This window comes from Macaca mulatta, chromosome 5 (genome assembly GCF_049350105.2).
Source record: "Macaca mulatta isolate MMU2019108-1 chromosome 5, T2T-MMU8v2.0, whole genome shotgun sequence".
Taxonomy (NCBI): domain Eukaryota; kingdom Metazoa; phylum Chordata; class Mammalia; order Primates; family Cercopithecidae; genus Macaca; species Macaca mulatta.
Window position 1 is genome coordinate 60,464,272 of NC_133410.1, and position 24,107 is coordinate 60,488,378.

Sequence of the window (24,107 nt, forward strand, 5' to 3'; positions counted from 1 at the left end):
GGCCCACACATACAGCTCAAGCCCAAAGGCAAGTCAAAGGCCAGAGCCCTAAACTTATCTTGTGTTCAGTGTGAATGAGCCACCCAAAGTCACCTGTCATAACTTCACAGAATATGGTAGGGCGAAAATGGAGCTGACCTACATGACTTTGGAGAATCATGTTTTGACTGGAAATGGTATGGCTAAAGACAAAAGGAACAGTACATAAATACTGCACTCTAGTTAGTAAATTTGACTTTCATGGAGGAATGGGTTTATAACTCTGAAACTCCTTTACATGCATCCTGAGGTGGAACAAATGGGTAGGTGAAGGCTAGACAGTGGAAGAGAAGATTTTTGCTGTCATCGAGGCAAGGGGGAAGCCTAGAATAAGTCCTGTGGTTCTGGATTAGAGTCAGAGACATCAGTATGCACTCATCATTAACCAGAAAGGTAGCTACATAGACACAGAAATAATTAGTTATGTATGTGTGTGTATTCAAATGAAGATATGAATATTAGTATTCATACCTACCTTTCTTAGCTCTGTTCCCTGAAATGGTCTAGAAGCAGTGATATCCCATGAGCAATGAGAATACCCAGCACTCAGATTTTTGTAAAACCATTCTCTAATGAAGAGAACCAGGCCTTCCTTAAGAAATGGCCATTTCTAGGGCTGGGAAAGTGAAATATAAGACGAGCCTGAGGCAGCTTGCAGTGCCAGAAAGAAAACAAAGTATAGAGACATGTCAAAGGGATAGGGGAGCCAACCAAAAAAGATCCCCAAAGGCCAAAGCTGGGATAGTTTGAGCAACTAAATAATGTGGCATTGAATTATAACCCAAAGTATATAATGAATATATATATGAATTTATACTGGCATAAATGAACAATTAAATAACAAATCTTTCTTACAAAAATATAAATAAGACATGTCGCTACTCCCCCTTTCAGGAACTCATCCTTCTCCCTGTCTTTCAGTGTGGGCTGGATTTCATGACTCACTTCCAAAAAATAGAGTATGAAAAGAGAAAAGTGATAACTTTACAGTAGAGAAACCTGGCAAACACCACCTTAACCAAGTGATCAATCTTAATAGCCCCATGATAAATCATGTTGATATCATATCATGTACCTTCCAATATTATATGAAAACAACATTTTACACACACACACACGTGCACGCACAACACATCGATGTGCCTGCACCATTGGTACATTCTGGTGTACCAATCTTCCACACCATGCAGGAAACAAACAAACAAAAAAGCCAGCTAGCCAGAGTGGTGTGCTTGCCAGACCACTCTCTGAAATTAGAGCAGTGGGTCTGGCTTTATAGGCTTAACTGTCGAGTTCCTCCGGGATTCTGGTCAACTCCATAGGAAGCGGGAAAGCTGGAGCTCAGGGTTACCATATTTGGGGGAATCTTTTTCCAAAAGTTTTAAGTTCCTCTTTGGTGCCTGAGACTGGCCAGGGTGGCATTGCTATCGATACAGGGTGCCCAGATCCTGTCCTGTGTGGGTCCAGTTCAGTGACAGTGCTTTATTGAACATTTTCTAGGTCCGTCTCTGGGGCCTTTGACCAGCCAGGGCCCACTATCTCCATTTCTCTTTTTCTGAGCACTCTCTGACTTTTTTGATGATTGCAACAAATGTGAAAAAGAAATGTTTGATACATTCAATATGGACCAAAGTGGGGGCTGCTTAGGGACAGGAGAGTGGAATGGTGGGGAGTGCAGAACAGAACATTCCAGGAATAGAAAGAAACGCTTTGTAATTTGGTACTAGAACCTTTTGTAAGCACCACACTTAAAATGAAACTATTAAGCAGTGTTACTAAGAACAAGTTGTGGAATAGCATGTACAGTTTGAAACCAATTTGATATAAACTTTAAAAACACAAATTAATAAGGCTAAAATGACTAAGTATGTGGATTAATAGACAAAGATCTAATAGGCCTGTAAATTCATAGACAAAGGTTTGATAGACTTGTAAATTTATAGACAAAGGTATGATATGAGTTACCTCTGGGAACAGGAAAAAGAGGCCCAGAATGATGTTTTAGTGTTTTATAAGAAACGTTCACCCTCCCACTCCTCTAGCTCATCATTTCAGTAGACCTTCATCACTCCTTACTGTATGTTTCTCCAGGTGTTCTAATTCCCTCTTCCAATAAGGCTTCTCCAAACTTTTTACACTCTTTGGGTGTTGTTATTCTAAATTGTCTTAAATTTCTTCTAAGATCACTTCCCCCCCCCGCCCCCAATTCTGTCAACCTCACTTATCATCATCTCTATCTCCTTTGTTCCTCAAAATTTCTTATAGTGTCTGAATAGTAAAGAAAAGCCATGTTTTACTTTTTTGGCTTATAAGTATTTAATAAATTTAACACCTACAGGACAAATGGCCCTGAAAATGCTATTGAGTGATGGTATAACATTGCACCATATGGGTGTTTTGTAATATTACTAGCTATTTTTTTTAATTTTTTTAATTTACATAGGTTATTGGGGAAGAGGTGGTGTTTAGTTACATGAGTAAGTTCTTTAGTGGTGATTTGTGAGATTTTGGTGCACCCATCACCCGAGCAGTATACACTGTACCATGTTTGTAGTCTTTTATCTCTCATCCCCTTTCCACCCTTTCCACGTGAGTCCCCAGAGTTCATTGTGTCATTCTTATGCCTTTGCATCTCATAGCTTAGCTCCCATGTATGAGTGAGAACATATAATGTTTGGTTTTCCATTCATGAGTTACTTCACTTAGAATAAGAGTCTCCAGTCTCATCCAGGTCGCTGCAAATGTCATTAATTCATTCCTTTTTATGGCTGAGTAGTATTCCATTGTGTGTATGGAGATATATATAGATATATATATATATAACACTATAGATATATATAGATATATATAGATATAACATGTTATATATATATCACAGATATCTGTATCTATATCACATATATACGTGTGATATATATATAACTGTGGTATATATATGTGTGTATGTGTGTATATATATCACAGTTTCTTTATCCACTCATTGATTGATGGGCATTTGGGTTAGTTCCACATTTTTGCAATTACAAATTGTACTGCTATAAACATCTGTGTGCAAGTATCTTTTTTGTATAATGACTTAATTTCCTCTGGGTAGATACCCAGTAGTGGGATTATTGAATCAAATGGTAGTTTTATTTCAGTTCTTTGAGGAATCTTCACACTATTTTCCATAGTAATTGTATCAGTTTACACTCCCACCATCAGACTAGAAGTGTTCCCTGTTCATTGCATCCATGCCAACATCTACTATTTTTTTTTTTTTATTATGGCCATTCTTGCAGAGGTAAGGTGGTATCACATTGTGGTTTTGATTTGCATTTCTCTGATTATTAGTGATGATGAGTATTTTTTCATGTTTGTTTTCAATTTGTATATCTTCTTTTGAGAATTGTCTATTCAAGTCCTTAGCCCACTTTTTGATGGGATTTTTTTTTTCTTGTTGATTTGTTTGAGTTCATTGTAGAGTCTGGATATTAGTCCTTTGTCAGAAGTATAGATTGTGAAGATTATTTTTCTCACTCTGTGGGTTGTCTGTTTACTCTAGCTGACTGTTTCTTTTGCCATGCAAAAGCTCTTTAATTTAATGAAGTCCAGGCAATTTATCTTTGTTTTTATTGCATTTGCTTTGGGTTCTTGGCCATGAAATCCTTGCTTAAGCCCATATCTAGAAGGGTTTTTCCAATGTTATCTTCTAGAATTTTTATAGTTTTAGGTCTTAGATTTAAGTTCCTTGTCCATCTTGAGTTGATTTTTGTATAAGGTGAGAGATGAGGATCTAGCTTCAGTCTCCTACATGTGCTTGCCAATCATCCTAGCACCATTTGTTGAAAAGGTTGTCCTCTCCCCACTTTATGCTTTTGTTTGCTTTGTCTAAGATCAGTTGGCTGTAAGTATGTGGATTTATTTCTGGGTTCTCTACTCTGTTCCATTGGTCTATGTGCCTATTCTTATACCAGTACCTTGCTGTTTTGGTGACTGTGGCCTTATAGTGTAGTTTGATCAGGTAATTTGTTCTTTTTGCTTGGTCTTACTTTGGTTCTGCAGGCTCTTTTTTGATTCCGTATGAATTTCAGAATTGTTTTTTCTAAGGTAAAAGTCATGTTTTATATTCCTTACTTATAATTTTTGTTCTTTTATTCAGAATTATCATAATGTCAAAATATTATTTTGAATGTTCATAATCCATAACTTAGAAGAGTATTAATGTTTTATTGAATTAGCCCACAAGAAACTAGAAATCCTCTACTGAAGTGGAATAAGAGAGAGCACGGGAACTTCCACAGAACCTACAGAATTTTCAGGATAGCAACAAACCTTTGAAAAATAACAGTGCTGGACCACTGTATTAGATTCTTTCCATTTTTTATTAATTGAAGCACAGAGAAAAGAGGCAAAATGATTAAAGAAATTTATAGTTTTTTAGACAGGGTGTTGGCTTTATACCAATGAAAAAGAAAAACAGATGAATAAGCTTTTGATCTTCATTTTATTTCTCTTGTTCTCATGGTAGGCTGGAAAACAAAAGGACAAATATGTCTTATTTGTAAAATGGCATGTGTTTTTCAAATCTATTAAAATAAATGCCAAATTACTTAGATCATCTTTCTGCAATAAGTGAAAACAAGTTAAGCCTGCCTTAGACTTATGGCTGCTGAATTTTCCTTCTGTGGGGGTAGACAAGGGGACACACCAATAAATGTTAAGTTCCTTTTTCACCATTGGTGAAAGGGAACACTATTGGTGCCATCAGACTCCTCAAGCTTCAAAGTCAGAGGCTTTTCATCATCACTCCTTGGAGTTATTTACTCAACCCCTACTTCTCATCTAAGTTATTACAAGCAAAAAGGTGTCTTCTCTATTTTTTTTTTTTTGAGACAGAGTCTCGCTTTGTCTTCAGGCTAGAGTGCAGTGGTGCAATCTCGGCTCAATGCAACCTCTGCCTCCCGGGTTCAAGCGATTCTCCTCCTTCAGCCTCCTGAGTAGCTGGGACTACAGGTGCGTGCCACCACGGCTGGCTAATTTTTGTATTTTTAGTAGAGACGGGGTTTCATCATGTTGGCCAGGATGGTGTAGATCTCTTCACCTCGTGATCCACCTGCCTCGGCCTCCCCAAGTGCTGGGAGTATAGGTGTGAGCCACCGCGCCTGGCCAAAAACGTATCTTCTCAAAGTTAGAACACTATGAAGAAAATCTTTCCACTGAGCACCAAAACAAGTCACATTTTCACACGACCAAATTTGTGGAGATTCAAAGTTTCTTTCATGCCTGAATGCATAATATGCAGATATTATCACATGGGCAAAGAGGAAGTTAAATCATAGTAGTGGAATAGACATCACAGTCAAATTGGAAAATATGAAAATAATTCATGTTTAAAAAGTAGTTGAAGCCAAGCGTGGTGGCTCACATCTGTAATCACAGAACTTTTTGGGTCGGGCTGAGGTCGGAGGATTGCCTGAGCCCAGGAGTTTGAGACCAGTCTGGGCCACATAGAGATACCACCCCACCCCCGATCTCTATTTTTTTTAAAGTGGTTGAATAACTTATTTTTAACAAAAACATGTTTTGTTGTTATTCTGTTTTTCAATTCTCCCAAAATATTATAAACAAAGTGGGTGAAACATGTTTATGTTCAAAGATCCACATTTTAAAGTGGGCCCTTTTGTCATAAGAAAATAAGTCCTATTAAAGTTCAGCATGTTGACAAATTGAAAATGTAATAGCAGATTGTTCACTATAAAGTTCACAGAAGGTAGATCCATCATATTCTCCAACGGAAAGGATGAGTTGAACTATTAGGTTGATCCATGTGAAATCATTGATATTCAACTGTTTTTGCCCTATAAAGCGCTCTTACATATGGTTCAGTCTAATTCCTAGAGTATTCTCCTGCTGAGCCATCACTTACTTGGATGGCTCTGTGTGCCACATCATATAAGTCAAAATAGGACAATGGGCAACACTGAAACTTTGGTTTGAATTTTGAATTTTGACCCTTTGGAAAATTATTTAACCTATGCTTTGATGTTTATCTTCATTTTCTCATTTACAAAATAGAAATAATAGTGGTTCCCAACTCAGCAACTATTTTGAGAATTTTAAAAGCTAATATGTACATATATAAATAGTTTAGAATAGTGGTTGGTGCTGGTCTGTATGGCTCTTGGAAATCGTCAGTCAATCTTTGCTATTTTAATAATAACTGTTATAGTTACTTTTTTAAAAAATTCAAAATATAGTTACCTGAGATGTTCTTAATTGTGATTTTTTAGGCTAAGGCAGCTTGACTTGCAGCAACAAATTTTGGACCCTGAATACAAAGATATGACAGATGTTAGGAAAATATTAGCATTACTATTAGGATACAAAATTAACATTTATGAAGCTATTGATGATTGCAAAGTGATTTCACGTGCATCATATCCTTTAATTCCAATTTACTACTATAATCTCTGGATGGAAGCTCACGGACATAGTTGTTCCCAAAGGAATTAAAAAAAAATACTGTCAGGCCATAAGGGGCAATTTTAAGTGATTTAGATATTTGAATGTAAATTCTCCCACTAACCTATAAAATCAACTAAACCACAAACCACCACTTTTCATGAAAATGTTTAAATAAATTAATGTTTTGATTTCATAATCAAAATATTTTAGGCCTTACAAATATTCCTATTAATATTCATAAGTATCACAAATTTGGAAACAGAACGGGCATTATAAACGTTTAATAGTATGGCACAATAGAGCAGGAGATAAAAACAAAGTGTTATTTTATTCATTTTGTAAGACAATTGTTTGTAAAATAAGATCCCTGTCCCACTTGTACAAAGTCTCCTTTGATATATAAATCCCTAAGCCGTAGCCTAACCAAACATGCAAAAATGAATACTGGACATATTAAAATGAAGAGAACTGTAGTACCTCCTCGGCAAAGCAGGCCTCCTTATCATCAGCCTTGCAGCACTTCTCTACAAAAGCTGCGAAATTATCCATAACACCTTTCAGTTGCTCTTTTGTTGCCTTAGGCTTGTGTTTCACGAGCTCAACAAGTGCACTGAGTTTGAATGGAAAAAAGAAAAAAAAACAAACAAACAGAAAAAACATTACTCACATATAAGAAAAATGGAGATAGTAAGGATGGTAGTCCCATCATTTAAGATTACAAATTTTGGAGCCACGCAACTCTGAATAGTTTGGGGCTCTGGCATACCACTGCAAGTCTCAATATACTCATCTGCCTGATGAGGATAATAAAATTCACCTTCATGGAGTTGGTAGGAAGATCAACTGAAACAACCAGTATAAACCACTCATCATGTTATGTAGTGTCAACAAATCTCTTTTCAGTAAATCTCTGGAAAGAGTATGTCATTACAATTATATATTATTCAGATTTTGGAAGTGCCACATTATGTCATATTGAGTTTTACAGCTACTTAAGAGCTAAAAACGATCCTTAAAAGTTTAATTATCCTGGATTTTATTTAAAATTTTTCTCATCTATAAAGATGAGAATCTTTATAGTTGGTTCTTAAACTTCGCTCCATTCAAAGCTAGTAGTGGGGAGGCTATAGAAAATCAGGCTATCCAAACTCATGGGAGCTGCCGGTTCTCTTTCATTGACATCTGCAAAGACAACAATGCCAGGGAGAGATTTGTGTGGACATGACAGATTTTGCAGTATTACTCTTAAGCCTAGACCATGATTACAGCCCACAAGAGATAACAGCAACTCTCTATAGCTAAATTTCATGCAATTATAACCCCTGTGATAGCAATAGGGAGTTGAGCTTCAGGGCTTGCATTTCTAGATGCTTTTTTATCCAAGTCTCATTCTCAAAAGTCACAGCTTGAGGGTTTGTTTCATGTGTGGGTCCACCATAGCGCAAACTTAAAATAATTATTTACATCTAGAAATAAATTATCCTATGGCTCCTACTAACTAATTTGCCATGTGCACAAATTTATCAGTTAATTGTTCATCTTTTTCTACTGAACATGGCCTAAGATGTTATTCTACTGTGGCTTTAATCCACAATATTACTCTGAATAATTTTAGCAATATTATAACAGAGGATTTTGTCTTTAAAAAGTTATTCATTTCTTTCTGGGTTCTTTTATCAGCATAATAAGGGCAACACTCCAATACTTTCCTCTAAGAAATATAATCACTACTTCAGGAAAATGTTGCTAATTTGAACTGACAGTTCTTGCTATCAAGACTACAAACACGTGCAGTAATGAAATACTCCTCACGTTTGTTTCTTGACTTGTTTCTCCTTCTCAGAAAGTGTGCACATATCTGCATGGAAGGTGAATGTTTCAGCATTAAACGCTTTGGGAACATATGCTTCATCGAGTTCCAGAGCAGAAAAGCATGGTCGCCTGTTCACCAAGGATTCCGTGCAGCATTTGGTGACTTTCTCGCTTACTGGCGTTTTCTCATGCAACACACATAACCGGTTCAGGACCACGGACAGCTAAAGAACAGGCAGGAGAGCAGAAATTCAAAAGACGCGAAGCTGAAAATTTTCTACTAAAAATAAAAAAAAATTAGCTGGGTATGGTGACACGTGCCTGTAGTCCCAGCTACTCGGGAGGGTGAGGCAGGAGAATCACTTGAACCCAGGAGGCAGAGGTTGCAGTGAGCCGAGATGGCACTACTGCACTCCAGCCTGGGCAACAGCCAGACTCCATCTCAAAATATATATACATATATGTATTTATATATAATAAATATGCATATTTATTATATATAATATATTATTATATATTGTATATTATTAATATATTAATACATATTATTAATTAGTTTATATAATACTGCATTGCATTAACATATTAATATATAATTAATTATATACTTAATATATAATATTAATAATATATTAATATATAATATTAATTATATTTAAAATAATATAGTATGCAATATTATATATTATTAATAACTAATTAATATATAAATATATAATGTATTGGTAATATATAATTAATATATAATATATATTATATATAACAAATATATAATATATATTTATATATAATAAATATATGAAATATATATAATATTAAAAATATATATATATAATCTTTGGGACCCTGGCTGCCAATATCACAAATACACATGCATACATGCACACACGCACACAAATATGCACACACACATTACTCCCTTCTGCTTATGAAAGCTAGCATTATCAATATCTAAAGGTAAAATTTTTTCATTATTAATTTATTATATTTTTTAAAGACTCACATAGTCTTCTGCACAGGGCATTCTTTTTGCTTCAGGAAGTTTACAACATTTGGCACCCACTTTTCCTAGGTTTCTTGAGACCTCTACAAGAGTTGGAGTTGACACTTGGGGTACTTTCTTGGTGTAACGAACTAATAGCCTGAAAAAAAGAAGTCCATGTGTTTTCAGCAAGGCAAGAAACTGTCTAGCATAGTAGATAAAACAGAACACTTGGCCAGAATCAACTAAGATGTTCCTATATTCCATTCATCATATTATCTCCATCTGCAGAGTAGTGGGTTAGTGGAGGGGAGAAAACTTTCTCCTGAACAACTAGTCAAACCTGGCTTTGAGTTCCACCTGTACTACTTGTATAATCTTGGGAAAGTGAGTTACCTACTTCAGTGACATTAATAAATTTATTAATTTCTTCTTTCAATAAAACCTGGAGAGAGCTTCATATATATCAGCATGTGCTAAACTTGAAAGATACAAGTAGAAAATGGAAGGAAATATATCTGACTCAATAGGGATAGTTCAAGGGTTAAATTAAAAGTAGTAAAGTATTATAATTAATCTGACATGGTACCTAATATATAATAATCATGTATTAAGAATGCCAGTCACCATTAAAAGTCAATCTATGTAATCTACTTGAGGAAAGAAACTATGTCTTGTTCACGGTTATTATCCCTAAAACCAATAATCAGAAGAGCACTATGTGTATGAGCCACACAATAAATATCTACTGTATAACATATCTCTTCTTGTTTTTAACCTTCATAGATAAAGTTCTATTGAATTGGGACATTAGTCCACAAGCCATTCTGTCTCTGTCTCTTCCATGGAGGGAAATTCCACAGAAACACAAGGTTTAACCATCAGACACTAGGTGCATCCCCCAAACAACCTGAATTTAATATTCAAACATGAATCTAAATCCATTTGTTACATTTTGTGTTCAGCTCACATATTACTTTTTGAGCGACTGCTATTCAAGGCCTACTACTTCCTGCTCTACTACTTCCTGCTCTACAAAATATTGCCATGTTCTATTTGCCCATTAACTATTTCTTAACCTTCAAGGGACATCCTCAGTTCGATATACCAAGATTTCGTATTTACCCTCCCAGTCTACATACTTCCAGTCTTAAGAGAACAATTTTTAGACTACATTCAAATATAGGCCTCTCCACCCCATCAACTATTTTATCTCTCCTCTCCTATCTTTCTTGACAAAGAGTGATTAGAAATATGTAATGTATTCTCATTCTTACAAGTTTTATGCTAGGTGGCTCATATATTAAGTCTTAAATAATTACGAATTGATCAAAAATCAATCAATAAAAATTACTTACGCATTCTGGAATTTGTATTCTCCAAGCTGCTCAAAAAGTTCACAATTTTGTTTGACTAAATTCTGAGGCTCTTCCACAAGAGGTTGAAATTCATCAAACTGAAACATATAAGAATTGTGTTGATAGTATTATGCCTGAGGATCAGATGCAGGTTGTTTTTCACCCCTCTGGTCAGAATGATATCCTTTCTCCTTTCTACTCAAAGCCACACAAACAGATGACTATCAATGCCACGCTGTCACATTACATTCAAACGATTTATTTGGTGAGCTTGCATCATGTAAGTGGCTAAGAATATTCAGGCTCTGAAGTTCAATGACCAGTATTTGAGCCAAGTTATCTAACTCATTCTTCAATTGTGCAATTTTACTTACCATCTCCACATTTCAGAATCCTTATCCCTAAAAAAGGGCAAAGATGGTACTCATCTCATAGAGCTGCTCTGTAAACCAGTTAAGCTAATGAAATTAAACAGTGCCTTGCGTGTAATAAAAGTTTAATAAGTTATGGCTATGATTATACATATTATTATTATTAGTTCACCTTTCTAATTAGATTCTGGGCTCTCCAAAATGAGAGATTTTACCTTGGTCATTGGTCGTGCATGGTGCCTGGCATCTAGTAGCTTCTTGACAGAGGAAAAAATGAGTTTTATCTGATTCTGAATAGTTTGGAAACCATTACATATGCTAGTGGGAACCCTAAAAGTCCTCCAGAACAGATTTCCTCTCCTAACTTAATTTCATGTAGAACTACTCCTAAACATTCTCAAAAAGATTTGAAAATCTTCTAAAGGAACAGGTTCTATAATTTGCCTGAAGATACTAATTCTAGTACTTGATTAGTCCTGGGATCAGGTTAACTCACTTTACATCTAAGTTAAGTATCTTCTAATTAACAGTTAAATTTACTTTAAGTTATTTTGTTCTCAGGATTGTGAAAAAGAGAAAAAAAGATCAAAATTTCACAGAGATTGCTCTACTCAGATCTTTCTATTCTAGACTAGTCTAAATTTTGTTAATCATTCTAAGGCTACTTTTTCTATCATGTTTAAGATTGCAGAATTGAAACCATCTCAAGAAAAGATCTAAATTGCACTGTATATCATTTTACATTCTTGCATTATTTTTCTTTCTCATTATTGGAATCATCAGTCAAAGAATAACATTTTTTTCCAACAATAAACCTACCACTTTGGCATAGCATTCATGAGGATCTGCAGCGGCACAGCACTTCTCTAGAGTGGCTTCATATGCCTTGGCAAGTCTCAGCAGCAGCATGACAGAGTAATCAGGATGCCTTCTTGCATATTCATACAAAAACCTAATTAAGATGAAAATAAAATAGACTTTGTTGGACAAATGAGCACCAAAAAAAAATCACAAAGCTAACCTCAAAAGTAACTCATATTCCAAAAGTCTTAATTTGACTAAACCCCATGCAGTAAAGCTTAGTAGCTAAGGACTTGGGGTCCAGAGTTAAAGTTACCAAGGCTCAATTCCTAGCTCTGCCACTTATATTACTGCATCACCTTAGGCAACTTATTTAAATGATCAGAGCCTTCGTCTCCTTCTCGGTAGAATGGAGATAACAAGATAACAATAGTATTTGTCGGCTGGGCGCCGTGGTTCATACTTGTAGTCTCAGCACTTCAGGAGGCTGAGGCAGGCAAATCACCTGCTGTCAGGAGTTTTAGACCAGCCTGACCAGCATGGTGAAACCCTGTCTCTATTAAAAATACAAAATTAGCCAGGCATGGTGGTGCGTGCCTGTAATCCTAGCTACTCGGGAGGCTGAGGCAGCAGAATCATTTGAACCTGGGAGGTAGAGGTTGCGGTGAGCCAAGATGGCGCCATTGCACTCCAGCCTGGGCAACAAGAGGAAAACTCTGTCTCAAGAAAAAAAATGTTATCTGTCCCAGAAGGTGGATTATGATAACTACATGACATAATCTACACAAAGCACACACTGCTTGGCACATATGAAGTCTTTGATGAATGACACCTGTTATTTTTATTAATATTTTGTTTGATTTAAACTACATCTCAAAAGGGTTTTGATAGATGGGTAGAGATATGTTCTTAAAATACTCTGTTTCTTCTCTGTATGAGTGAAATCTTGTAAGGTACATAATTTTATGAAATATTATTTAGTGCATAGTATGTTATCATAATCCAACAACAAAAATGCAAACTTTATCACCACACTTTCTGATAATATATAAACATTTATTTTGTAATTGAGTTTCATACCATATTGCCATTATACTGAACTTCCAGTCTTTTCACCAAATATAAAGCACCTGATGTCAGACTCTATATTTCTTTTTATACTTCTTTGCTACCATTGTATAGATTAGATAGATAGACTAGATTAGATGAGATTAGATTAGTCAGACAGACAGGCAATACGTAGTCACACACATAGATGTTCAAGAACTACACCTGGAATGAATGAATGAAGTATACATAATTTATATATACACAAAATGTTTCTAGAGGTATTTTCAGAAATATCCCTAAGGAGTAAGGAATGTTGAGCTTTTGCCATGAGCATATATTATTTTATGATAATGTATTTGACTAATTAACTATTTCAAAAATTGTTAAAGGCTGGGAAAGGGAAGGATGAAGAAACATTCTGGGCAGCAGGGAAATTGTAGCAATTCCACAGAAAAGCCTAGACCATCCTCCTAAATTGTGAAGTCACACCAAAGCTATAAAAGTATAATTTCTTATCTACTTACATGCCCAGGAAGACATCCTTTGCCTCAGCATAGTTTTTGCAAACATCCTTACTCTCAACATAATCAGCAGCTAATGAAGGCAAGTCAGCAGGCATCTCATCATTTTCCACTTCGGCAAGGCAGTGGGATTTTTCCAACAGAGGTTTATCACAGCATTCCTTCAGTTTACTGGAGATTGAATCTTGATTTTCACACATATACTTGGCAAGGTCCGCCTATAAGTAAGTTGGTGGAAATTGTTCAACACGAATTGACATTGCTATACATTCTCCTCAGACCTTTATTAAATTGGCAGAACATATTCATTGTATTCTAAGACCATACACATGTGCCTTCTATGAACATACTCTGTTTGCTCCTAAACCTGGAGATGTAGATAGGACTACAAAAACATTCCCACTTGATTAAAATAGACTAATGAGTAGCAGGTGCTCAGCTCAGTTATTTATTAATTTTATGTTTCTACTGTTAGGGCATTTAAGTTTTTTTCATTAAAACTCAATGCTGTTTTTCCAAATAATCTCCCCAAAATTAAGTGCAGGCCTTTTGAAACCAAATAACCCAATAAAATATGGAAGATTTTTGAAAAATGAGTCAAGATCATAGCCATAGACCCTGCTTACATACATAAAATAGCTGCCTTAAATTTTCCAGAAAGTGCCACGAGAGATTAGGATTCTAGTATTTGCCCATAAGTTTAATCTTGAAGAAAGGGAGAAAGAAAATATTATAAGTTTGGAGAAAAGAGATATCATTCCAAATATGTGCACGTCTAACAAAGACAGTTAATTAAGGGAAGGAATATAGAGAAGAAAAATACGTCATTTCCAAAAATATCTTCAAGTAGTGATCTTCTCCAAGTCCACCTACCTCCCTCAAAAAATCTTCTTAGGCCGAGTACGATGGCTCATGCCTGTAATCCCAGCACTTTGGGAGGCCGAGGTGGTGGATCACCTGAGGTCAGGAGTTCGAGACCAGCCTGGACAACATGGTGAAATCCCGCCTCTACTAAAAATACAAAATTAGCCAGGCATGGTGGCGCATGCATGTAATCCCAGCTACTTGGGAGGCTGAGGCATGAGAATCACTTGAACCCAGGAGGCAGAGGTTGCGCTGAGCCACGATCACACCATTGCACTCCAGCCTGGGCAACAAGAGTGAAACTCTGTCTCAAGAAAAGAAAAGAAAAATCTTCTTAGACATCTACCTTGCAGATGTTCTGCCAAGTAGAACCTTGTAACTGTTCTACTTCAGTTTAAGCCTTTATTTACAGTTAGAGCATGAGTGAAAGGAGTTACAAATCAGTGAATGGGTTTATCAGGTTATTTATAGCCAGGTTAAAAACAGAAAGGTATCACCACCATAGGCACGGAAAGATTGAAGATAGGGCAGACAAAAGCACAGAAGACAGTCTCAACCCACTGTCAGCTATCACTAATGATACCAAACGCATCCATTCTACCAACTTGAGTTTGCAAGCTACCAAAGAGCATGTCGATGACTCTTTACCCTGTCATCAGCACATTCAAGCAGATCTCCATGGCAGCATTCCGTGTGGACTTTGGTAAGATCTGTCACTAACTTGGAAACTTCTGCAAACTCAGCTTTGGGAAATTTCTGGCTCAAGCGAGCTACTGCCCTAAAAAGAAAATCGCCAATCAAAATGGTATTATCATGCAATATTTTATATGAAAGCACTAGGCAAATACTATTTCTCAAAAGAAAATTCAAAATGGACATACAGAAATATTTTTTAAAATTCATTAGTTCTAGTTCTGAACCAAACGGTAATCATTTTTCCTTAGGGCAGAATCATCCATTTAAGAGTGTGTGTGTGGTGGGTAGAAATCTAGTAAGTCATAAAAGCAGAAATAAAAAAGGAACTCTAAAAGGGGTAACAGGCTGAGAAGCATCAGGTTTGGTGTCCAGATGTGACTTCCAGCTCTGGCTTTATCACTTGTTAGCAGCAGGACTTGTTAGCAGAGGGCTCAGCCTCTCTGCACTTTAGCCTCTGCAGTGCCATGACAACATGCTAAATTGAAGAATTCTTTTGAGGATTAAATTAGATAATACATACAAAAGCATTTTATAATCTAGGAAGTACAAACTCCAATTATCTTTTTTCTCAATTGAAACACATTCTTTCTGACTTCTAAAGGTCTCTTAGAAAAGAAATCTTATAACTTCAACAGAATGAGGGAGTTTTTATTGATCATACTTATAAAAAGAAAGATCCAGCACTATCTTCAAACTCTATGACAAGATGTAAACGTCTAATTTTCTTCATTCTCTAGTCATTTCACAGTTGCCAAAATCGGGTAAAGAAGACTTTTTTCCCAAAAATCAATCATTGCCTGTTTATCTGTGTATAATTTTATGTTGGGGTTGTTTTGTTTATAAACTTGGCTTATTTTGGTGGTGTAGATGGTAGGAATGATGGGCAAATACGGTTCAATTGACAGTTTCTAGAGAGCATGCATAACGTCTGTTATTTTCATTTTATCTTCTGTTGTGTTGATTTGCTGTTGACTAATAGGTAAGGAGTGAGGGTGAGGGGGCAGCTAGTATTTTTCTTGACATGGCTATTAAAGTATGCTCCCAGAACTAACTAAGTGATATGAAAACAGAGGCTCAGGCAAAAACATGAGATGAAGATCAGAGCTGGAGTTATGCAAAAATAAGAAGTAACTTCAGCTTAGTTGGCGACTGAACTTAACTATAAGACAAAAAAGGACAAGCAAATAGTTTTAGATCATTGGGAGGAAGATAAAATTAAATAAAGGGATTATATATGTTGTATACTTGTATCAAAATATCTCATATACCCCGTAAATATGTATAACTACCATGTATCCACAAAAATTAAAAATAACTTTAAAAAAATTAAAGAACCATGCCTACAGCTCTATAAAAATAATGAACCATTAGAATAAGAGTCCAAGTTTTCATAAATAAATAGAATTTAAATATCTGTCCCCTTTTTTAGGCCACAAAGGATAGTATCCTCTAAATTATTTGACGATTTAGAAAAGATTAAAAATAATGTCAAATTGACATTGATATTTGATTTTTACCTCTATTAGAGTTTTACCTTTTAGACAACCAAAGAAATGTATTTGACAGCACTTTGCAAAATGCATAAAAATGTACAATTTTGTCACTGAAGCATTATCATTTACATCATTATAAAGATGTTAACTATGTTCAAAAATATTTACCATGCTTTGAAAGCTCTGTCTCCGAATTTTTGGAGACTGGCACACTTGAGTCTCTGTTTGGCAGATGAAGCCTTCCCTTGATCCCGAAGTTCATCAAGCTACAAAAAGGAATAATTTGGTGAAAATTAGAAGAAAAATACTACATAAAACACTCCTTCACAAGCTCAGATGAAACTGCCAAATTAAATTTTGAAGACATAATTTATGCCTAAATTCCCAAGTACTCCTTTTGGTGAATAACGATTTTGTTCTGTAAGAAAAGGAAAGATCATTGGATCATTCTGGTCATAGCAGAATTACCTACGCAGTTAGAAACTAACTGGAAACATTGGCAGGGAAAAGAGTCTTAAAAGTGGGAGAAAAGTCAGAGAAAGAGTACACTAATATCCCAGGGACTGCAATTTTGCTAATTTTTAAATTTTGTGTATAATTCATTTCAGTCTCTCCTCCATCAACATCAGTAAACTCCTCAGAAAAGAAAATAAAGCATTCCATAATATATATTTATGGAATGAATGCATGAACTCAGGCATCTAGATGCAGTAAAAGTCTCCACTTTGAATTCCCTCCCTAATAAAAATGATCATGAAAAGACAAACAAGAACTGTGGCCCCTTGCTGTGCAATTTGACCAACAAGTTTCAGTGTTTCACTATAGTGATCACTGCCATAAAAAGTGGTGAAATCTTTAAACACATGCACAGTGATGACCTCTGTCAGATCATCATTGGCAAATCTTAAAAGAAGAAATGAGAGTGTAGGCCTTCAAAGATGAAAGATTTTCAAGAAAGATAAGAGGAAGGCTTTTTTGGCCATGTCGGGAAGTTTATATCAGACACTCAGTTTCCCGAAATCTAGCCACAAAATGGACAAAATCAGGTTGGATTATGAACTCCTTTTTTCTCTTCTTTCGCACAATACCTTTGGTAAGAGGCAGGCAGCTTTATCAGCAGCTTGACAACATTCTGCAAAAGCAGCTTTATACCTTGCAGCAAAGAAAAGGAGTTCTGGGGCATAAAAGTAAGGATGTCTTCTGGCAACTTCATATAAGTATCTACATTTTGAAAAAGAAAAACAGTCACTTTTCTATAGCAGACAGTATTACAAAAATAATTGCAATTGACATTCTCCCCAGAACCTCCAAAATCCAAATATATCTAATTAACCAGTTAAGCTCAATTTGCACATGATGGTCTCGTCTTTGACATTCTTTAAGTCTGTGGAAAAAAGGGTTAAGTTTGTGTGTGCGTGTGTGTGTGTGTGTGTGCCTAAATGGTTAAATTTTGGCAATATAATGTTGCTGACTAAAACGAAATCAATTATGACAACTATATATAAATATCTTCATAATACATTAAATATGTCTATCTTAAATTTTTCAGAAAGGTTGTATCCTGTTTCGATAAACTTCAAAATATCTTTGATCATATTTTTTGCTGTGTAGAATTTTGTGGTATCAAATATTACTTCTCTAAAAAATCATCATAACAAAACTTCCAAGTCTTAATGTTGAAAATATTTTTGTTATGGTAATTTTTATAGAGTGTTGGCCTATGGAGTTGCTCCATGCTTTTTAATTTTGAAGTATAAACATCCGATTACTTACTTTTTCAAAAATGTCGCTTCATTATCATGAAAAGCAGTGCACATCACATCAACCTCTGGTCTCACCAATGGGGGGAGGTTCGGGTTGTCATCTTTGTGTTGCAGGAAGCATTCATTTCTCTCAGGTTCTTGTTTTGCACAGCAGTCAGCCATTTCACCATAGGTTTCACGAAGAGTTGCGACTGTGCATAATTTGTCTCCAAAAAGAGTATGCTAAATGGAAGAAAGCAGGTTTCAGTTGCTGGACAATACCTTTTTTCTTTATAGCCAAAGAACAGTAGAAAGGATTTAATATACTGGTTAAGCTTGGTGAGGAAATTATTTAAAAATCCGCTTTTCCTCCCAACCCGGGTTTAGAGTTTCCAATGATTTAACCATCTCTATATAATTTTCATAAGAATTAACTGTCACACTATAACTATGGTGAATAAAACAGGGCAAAAAGACAGTCAATAGCTTTAAGGAAAGTTATATGACTCCTATTTCAAAACCTAAAACTAAAGGGTAAGAGCAATTATTATAACAGAAATCAAGGGAAAATAAGCTTCTAAGCAGCATGTGAATTCACCTAGGGCAAAAAAACATTCAAATAGTTTCTCATTTCATCTGCCCCCTTTCTAGAGAGCCAGTTTTTAGTATATGCTGTTGAAAACTGAGGAGTAACACAATCTATCATATATTAAGTGACTATTAAGATGTAGACATTTTTCTTCTAGAAATGTTATCTAAAATCACTTTCCAATAAATGAGTCCTTTCCTTATCTCTAATTTTTATTATGAAAGTAACTGTAACCCCAGGGAAAATATACTACTCTAGACAGAATTTATTAATTTTTCTATGTATTTTTAAGAATTCTTATGTAGCGCCACAGTATTGTGTAAAGTTAAAGTCCTGACTCTGCTGTGAGGGAGAGGTACATAATAAGAAGGGGAAAGGCTCCAGTGATAAAAACTCGCCTTGCCCACAAGAAGTATATATAGATTGAGTGGTAAGAGAAAGATAAACCTGTCCTTGTTTTGAAGATTGATCTGGAAATACTAAAAATTTAAAATTCTTCAACATGACTAAGTACTCTACTTTTTTATTGTATGTAAAAATACAAAGATATCTAAAATGAGGAATATACAGCTGTATTATTATTCCACCCAGGTAACAAAATTAGCATAGAAATCAGTTGGTGTTTTCTGATGACAAAAAGCATGCTATCATCTCTAAGAGATGGTAGCTCTCCTGTGTTCATTTCCACACTATCCATAATAGTCAAGATGTAGAAAACCAACCTAAATGTCCATCAACACATTACTGGATAAAGAAAATGTGGTATACACATGCACTGGAATATTATTCAGTCTTGAAAAGAAGGAAATACTGCAATAGGCAACAACATGGTTGGACTTTGAATGCATTATGCTAAGGGAAATAAGTCAGTCACAAAAAGATAAACAGTACATGATATCACTTATATGAGGTAGCTAAAATAGTCAAACTCATAGAATCAAAGAGTATAATGATGGTTTCCAGTGGCTGGGGGAGGAGGAAATGAGGGGTTACTAATCAATGGACACAAAGTTTTAATAAAGTAAGATGAGGAAGCTGTACAACAGTGCACCCATAGTTAACAATAACAGATTGTACACTTAAAAAGGTAAGGGGGTAGATCTCACGTTAAGGGTTCTTACCATAATAAAATAAGATAAATAAATAAGTAATACATGCTATCATATCCCTATTAGCCTCTACAAAAGAAAACCAAACCTCAAATTTTAAAAAGAGGTATCTACAAATGACAAATTGCCATTTAAATACACCATGACTATTGTGTTTGGTCTCAATAAAGAAATGATTTTAAAACTGTGGGCATAGCTAAAGCATCTCTATCCCAAAAGAAACAATGGCTTATCAGTCTATGAGCAACTTTTGAGTGTTTCTTACAAATCGGGACGTTTAATAATCATTGAGAAAACTTAAAAAAAAAAATTCCTTTGAAATGCTTGGGATTACTTCAAACAGCATGAAGAATCTCCAAAATTAGAATGTACTTACAAGTGATTTGTCACAATTTTCAGCTGACTCATCAGCAACACATGTTTTTGCAAATTCAGTTACTTCATTCACTAATTTTACATGCTCTTCAAATGGACACTGCTGAAGATACTGAGAAAAAGCAACCAGCACCCTGAAACAAAGGATGTAGAAAAATGTAGTGTAATAAAACTTTAATATGTAACAGATTGCTATGCTAGAGAACAAATCATGTATGGGTATATGTTCTATCTTTTATACATCTTCTTCACCATTATCCAGAAAGCCTATTCATATCAGGTATGATCTGAGGCCTAGATAGGCATGTGTGGCTTCCTAGGCAAAGAGGATGGTAGTTCCCTGATGTTTATATGCATGCGTGTGTCAGTAGATGCGCACACATAGATCAAGCAAGCAAATTGTATGCCAAATAGATCTAATTGTCAAGACTAGGCATTTTAAAAATCCTTAGAATTACTTAAAACTAAAACAAATCCCACACTTTTCCTTTTTTGAGACAAGGTCTCACTCTGTCACCCAGGCTGGAGTGCAGTGGCACAATCGTGGCTCACTGTAGCCTTGACCCCTCAGGTCCAAGCAATCCTTCTACCTCAGCCTCCTAGGTAGCTAGGATTACAAGCACGTGCCACCATGCCTGACTAATTTTTTCTTTTTTTTTCAGAGACTTGCCCAGGCTGGTCTCGAACTCCTGGGCTCAAACAATCCTCCTGCATCAGCCTTCCAAAGTGCTGGGATTACAGGTGTGAACCACAGCACCTGATCCCCACACATCTGTTTAATTAGCCTGTAGGATTAGGTAGACTTTTTAAAAACAAACTATTTTCTCATTTTTTACTAGATTAAAAAATATTTAAATATTCCCAACTCAGCACAGGAGTGTTTGCTATGTAAAGAAGATTTAGTGGGTAAGCCACCAAAGGAAACCTATATTAAAGTCCTTTCCACCAAGCAAGTTCCAGAGCTGTGCTGTCCAATGCAGTAGCCATTAGCCACATGTGACTATATACATTCAAATTAACTATAATTAAATACGATTTAAGTTTTTGTTTCTCAGTTGCACTTGTCATATTTGAAGTACTCAATAGCCATGTGACCAGTGACTACCTTATTGGATTGCCCAGATACAGAATATCTTCCTCAATGCAGAAAACTCTACTAGACAGCACTGTTTTAGAATCTGAACCTGATGACAAGGAAATAGAAGCATTATAGAATAATAAACAACATTATTAGAAACATTAACTTTGATTCATCGATATTTTAACTTACAAGCCTTTGAAATGTTCTTCTCCCAAATCTTTAAACCGATGAGCAACCTCACTCTTGTCTGGGGAAGGGGAGAAAAAAAAGGGTTGTTAAATACTGAAGAAAACAAGAAGTAATAATGTTACTTTTTATATTTCTTTCCATTTGACTTAGATTATGCATTTGTTTGAAAATATTGGGCTCTGATTCCTACAGAAAAAGTCAAGATAATGGTGAATTATTTCTTCTGCCTTTAAACAGAGGAATAATTCAATTATCAAGAATACTATTTTTAAAATTATTAGATATTTATAGTTTTATATTCAAACAGGTAATATCTAATACTTTTTTAGTGTATATCAACAGCAACTGAGAAGACAGACTAAAATGAAAGTAAATATAAATACAAGTTCTATTTATGAGATCAACAGCACAGGTTTTGTGGCTTTTAAATAAAGCATAGTGCAATGGATAGGTCTTAGGGACAGTTATGAATTCAATCTTCAACTCTGTTCTGTGAAGTTTAAGTCACTCTAAGTTACTTTGCACTTTCCTTAGTGGGCAAAAGAAAATTACAGCCACTAAACAATTCTGACCTTTTATTTTACCTAGGATGTTTGAATTTTATTGATAAGATAACTTTGTAAGACTTCACAAATACAAAATACTATCCCATTTTAGAAATACATGACAAAACAATTCTTTAAAGATGCAGAGTTTACTAAAACTTTATTTTACTAGGAAAAGAGAATAAAAGTTGAACAATAGAAAAATGGATTTCTTACGTGTATCTCGACGAAACACACCCCTGGAATAAGCTGAGCTAAAGAGAAAGAGAAGGGAAATAAAGGTTACCCACTTCATTGTGCCAAAGGCTCGTGGGATTGACAGAAGAGAAAAGCTAGGACAAACGGAGGGAAATTAGCACTAATATACTTCTTCAACCAATAATTGTAGATTATTAACTAGACTCATCTTTGTATTTCATTGGCTCCCAACAGATTACAAAATTCATAATATTCTTGCCAAAAAATTGTTTGACTAAATTCCTTGTGTATATTTACCATCTGGAACTGTTTTCTCCACAAGACCTTGTCAATGTATTAAAGTTGTGTAAAACATCTTATCAAATTTTACATAAGAGTTTAAACGATTTGTATCTTTTATTCATTACCATGGTCTTTAACTGTAATTTCCCATTTGAACGTTTTAGTTCTCAGTGTTTGCAATTTAGTTCTCAATGTTTAGTAATTAGTAACCAAACTAAATACTTTGCTTAGAAATAAGACATACTGAAAGAGTTAAGTCCCAAATTGCATCTATTGCTAATTCCAAGTGTGCTTTTATCTATAATGAAAAATTTACACACGAGTGCTCATGCATGCACACACACCTATACATACATACATATTTTAGGGCTTCTGTGTCTTTTTTACTATTCTGAAGCCATTCTGTCTGAAAAAGCTGATGTTGCCTCAGATACAAACTAAGAAAAAGACATAGCAACAATAACAAGTAAGATAGGACTTAGAAATTCCCTGTTACCATTCCTGCTGTTGCCCACATGTGATTCAGGCCCTGAGATAGGCTATTTAGATTCAGTGTGGGTATATCACATGGGATCTTCAGTTAAGGAGAGATAAAGAGGAAAATGGACCCAAATGAGATGACGATTATCTTTGCCGTAATATACAATGGGACAGGCTGACCCCAAATTCCCTGTAGGTTATGGGAATCCTTGACCTTCACCAGGCATAGGATTCTTTCCGTCCCTGTTTTGTATTTAATTCTCTCTTTCAATAAGTAGAAAAATCACATGTTCTTTTATGTTGTTTTTAATTTCAAAATAAACTTAACATTATGTCTAAAAACAAAGCAAGGGAAGAATAATTTTTTAAATGTTTCATAAATCTTCCTTCCCTACCCAAGGTTCTTATCTCTACCTTGGAAAAGCTATCCTACCTCTGCTCTTTCGCTCAAAATATGAAGAACTACTGAGCTCAACAAGTAGGAAAAACAACTTTCTCTGATACTACATAATAATAATTAGTACTAAGCCAGTTATTTTACTTAAATAACTAAGTCAGTCAAAACCGGCAGTCAAATTTCTCCATGGCACATAGAGGCACAGAGACTAACAAAGTATTATTTATTCTACTCAGTCTTATAATGAAAGAAAATTTTTTCTATTCAGTCTTACAATGAAAGAAATTATTTTCTATAATCTTATGTCATTTTATTTCTTCTTCATAAATGGGTACTAATTAAATAATAAAGCACAGAAGAGGAAAAAATCAAAGCTAGATGGATGATAGATAGATAGATACATAGATAGATAGATAGATAGATAGATAGATAGATAGATAGATAGATACATAGGAAGATTTTTTTTAATGACTCAAGGGAGTCCTGAAAGGAAATACCAGACTTGTCTTTCTGACTACAGATGAACAGACATAAAACAAGTGTGCCTGTGGAATTATTTCCATTGAAGAAAAACAAGCATTTTTTTCTAAAGCCAGAAAAACCTACATCTGAAAAGAAAAAAGGAACTGTTCTGTCTTTCTAAATTAAGAAAATAATTATTTCTTGGATAAATTATGTCAACTTTT

At 35.1% G+C, this 24,107-nt stretch overlaps 1 protein-coding gene across 48 annotated transcripts; it reads right to left on the reverse strand.

Annotated features, from left to right (window-relative positions):
- Positions 1 to 4,384: 4,384 nt before the first annotated feature.
- Positions 4,385 to 22,568, reverse strand: ALB (albumin). 48 transcript variants are annotated; one of them, XR_013417181.1, is made up of 15 exons: positions 22,281 to 22,568; positions 21,520 to 21,577; positions 20,251 to 20,383; positions 18,208 to 18,419; positions 17,523 to 17,655; positions 16,603 to 16,700; positions 14,894 to 15,023; positions 13,385 to 13,599; positions 11,829 to 11,961; positions 10,639 to 10,736; positions 9,302 to 9,440; positions 8,299 to 8,522; positions 6,964 to 7,096; positions 6,255 to 6,349; positions 4,385 to 4,575 (listed from the first exon to the last, which is right to left on the reverse strand). XR_013417181.1 is itself a non-coding variant. In XM_078001772.1 (15 exons), the coding sequence occupies exons 4-14, from the start codon at positions 18,357 to 18,359 to the stop codon at positions 6,308 to 6,310; spliced, it is 1,497 nt and encodes a 498-aa protein (XP_077857898.1). In that variant the 5' UTR covers positions 18,360 to 18,419; positions 20,251 to 20,383; positions 21,520 to 21,640; positions 22,234 to 22,429; the 3' UTR covers positions 4,385 to 4,550; positions 6,283 to 6,307.
- Positions 22,569 to 24,107: the final 1,539 nt, after the last annotated feature.

What these genes read in the sequence shown, in the direction of transcription:
- ALB (XM_078001762.1), bottom strand. Translation starts at nt 22,359, where the DNA reads ATGAAGTGGGTAACCTTTATTTCCCTTCTCTTTCTCTTTAGCTCAGCT. An exon ending in AAAATTGTGACAAATCACTT is followed by an intron (nt 18,420 to 20,250) that starts GTAAGTACATTC and finishes TCTTCCATTTAG; the next exon opens with CATACTCTTTTTGGAGACAA. An exon ending in GACAGAGCTTTCAAAGCATG is followed by an intron (nt 15,024 to 16,602) that starts GTAAATATTTTT and finishes TTTTCTTTTTAG; the next exon opens with GGCAGTAGCTCGCTTGAGCC.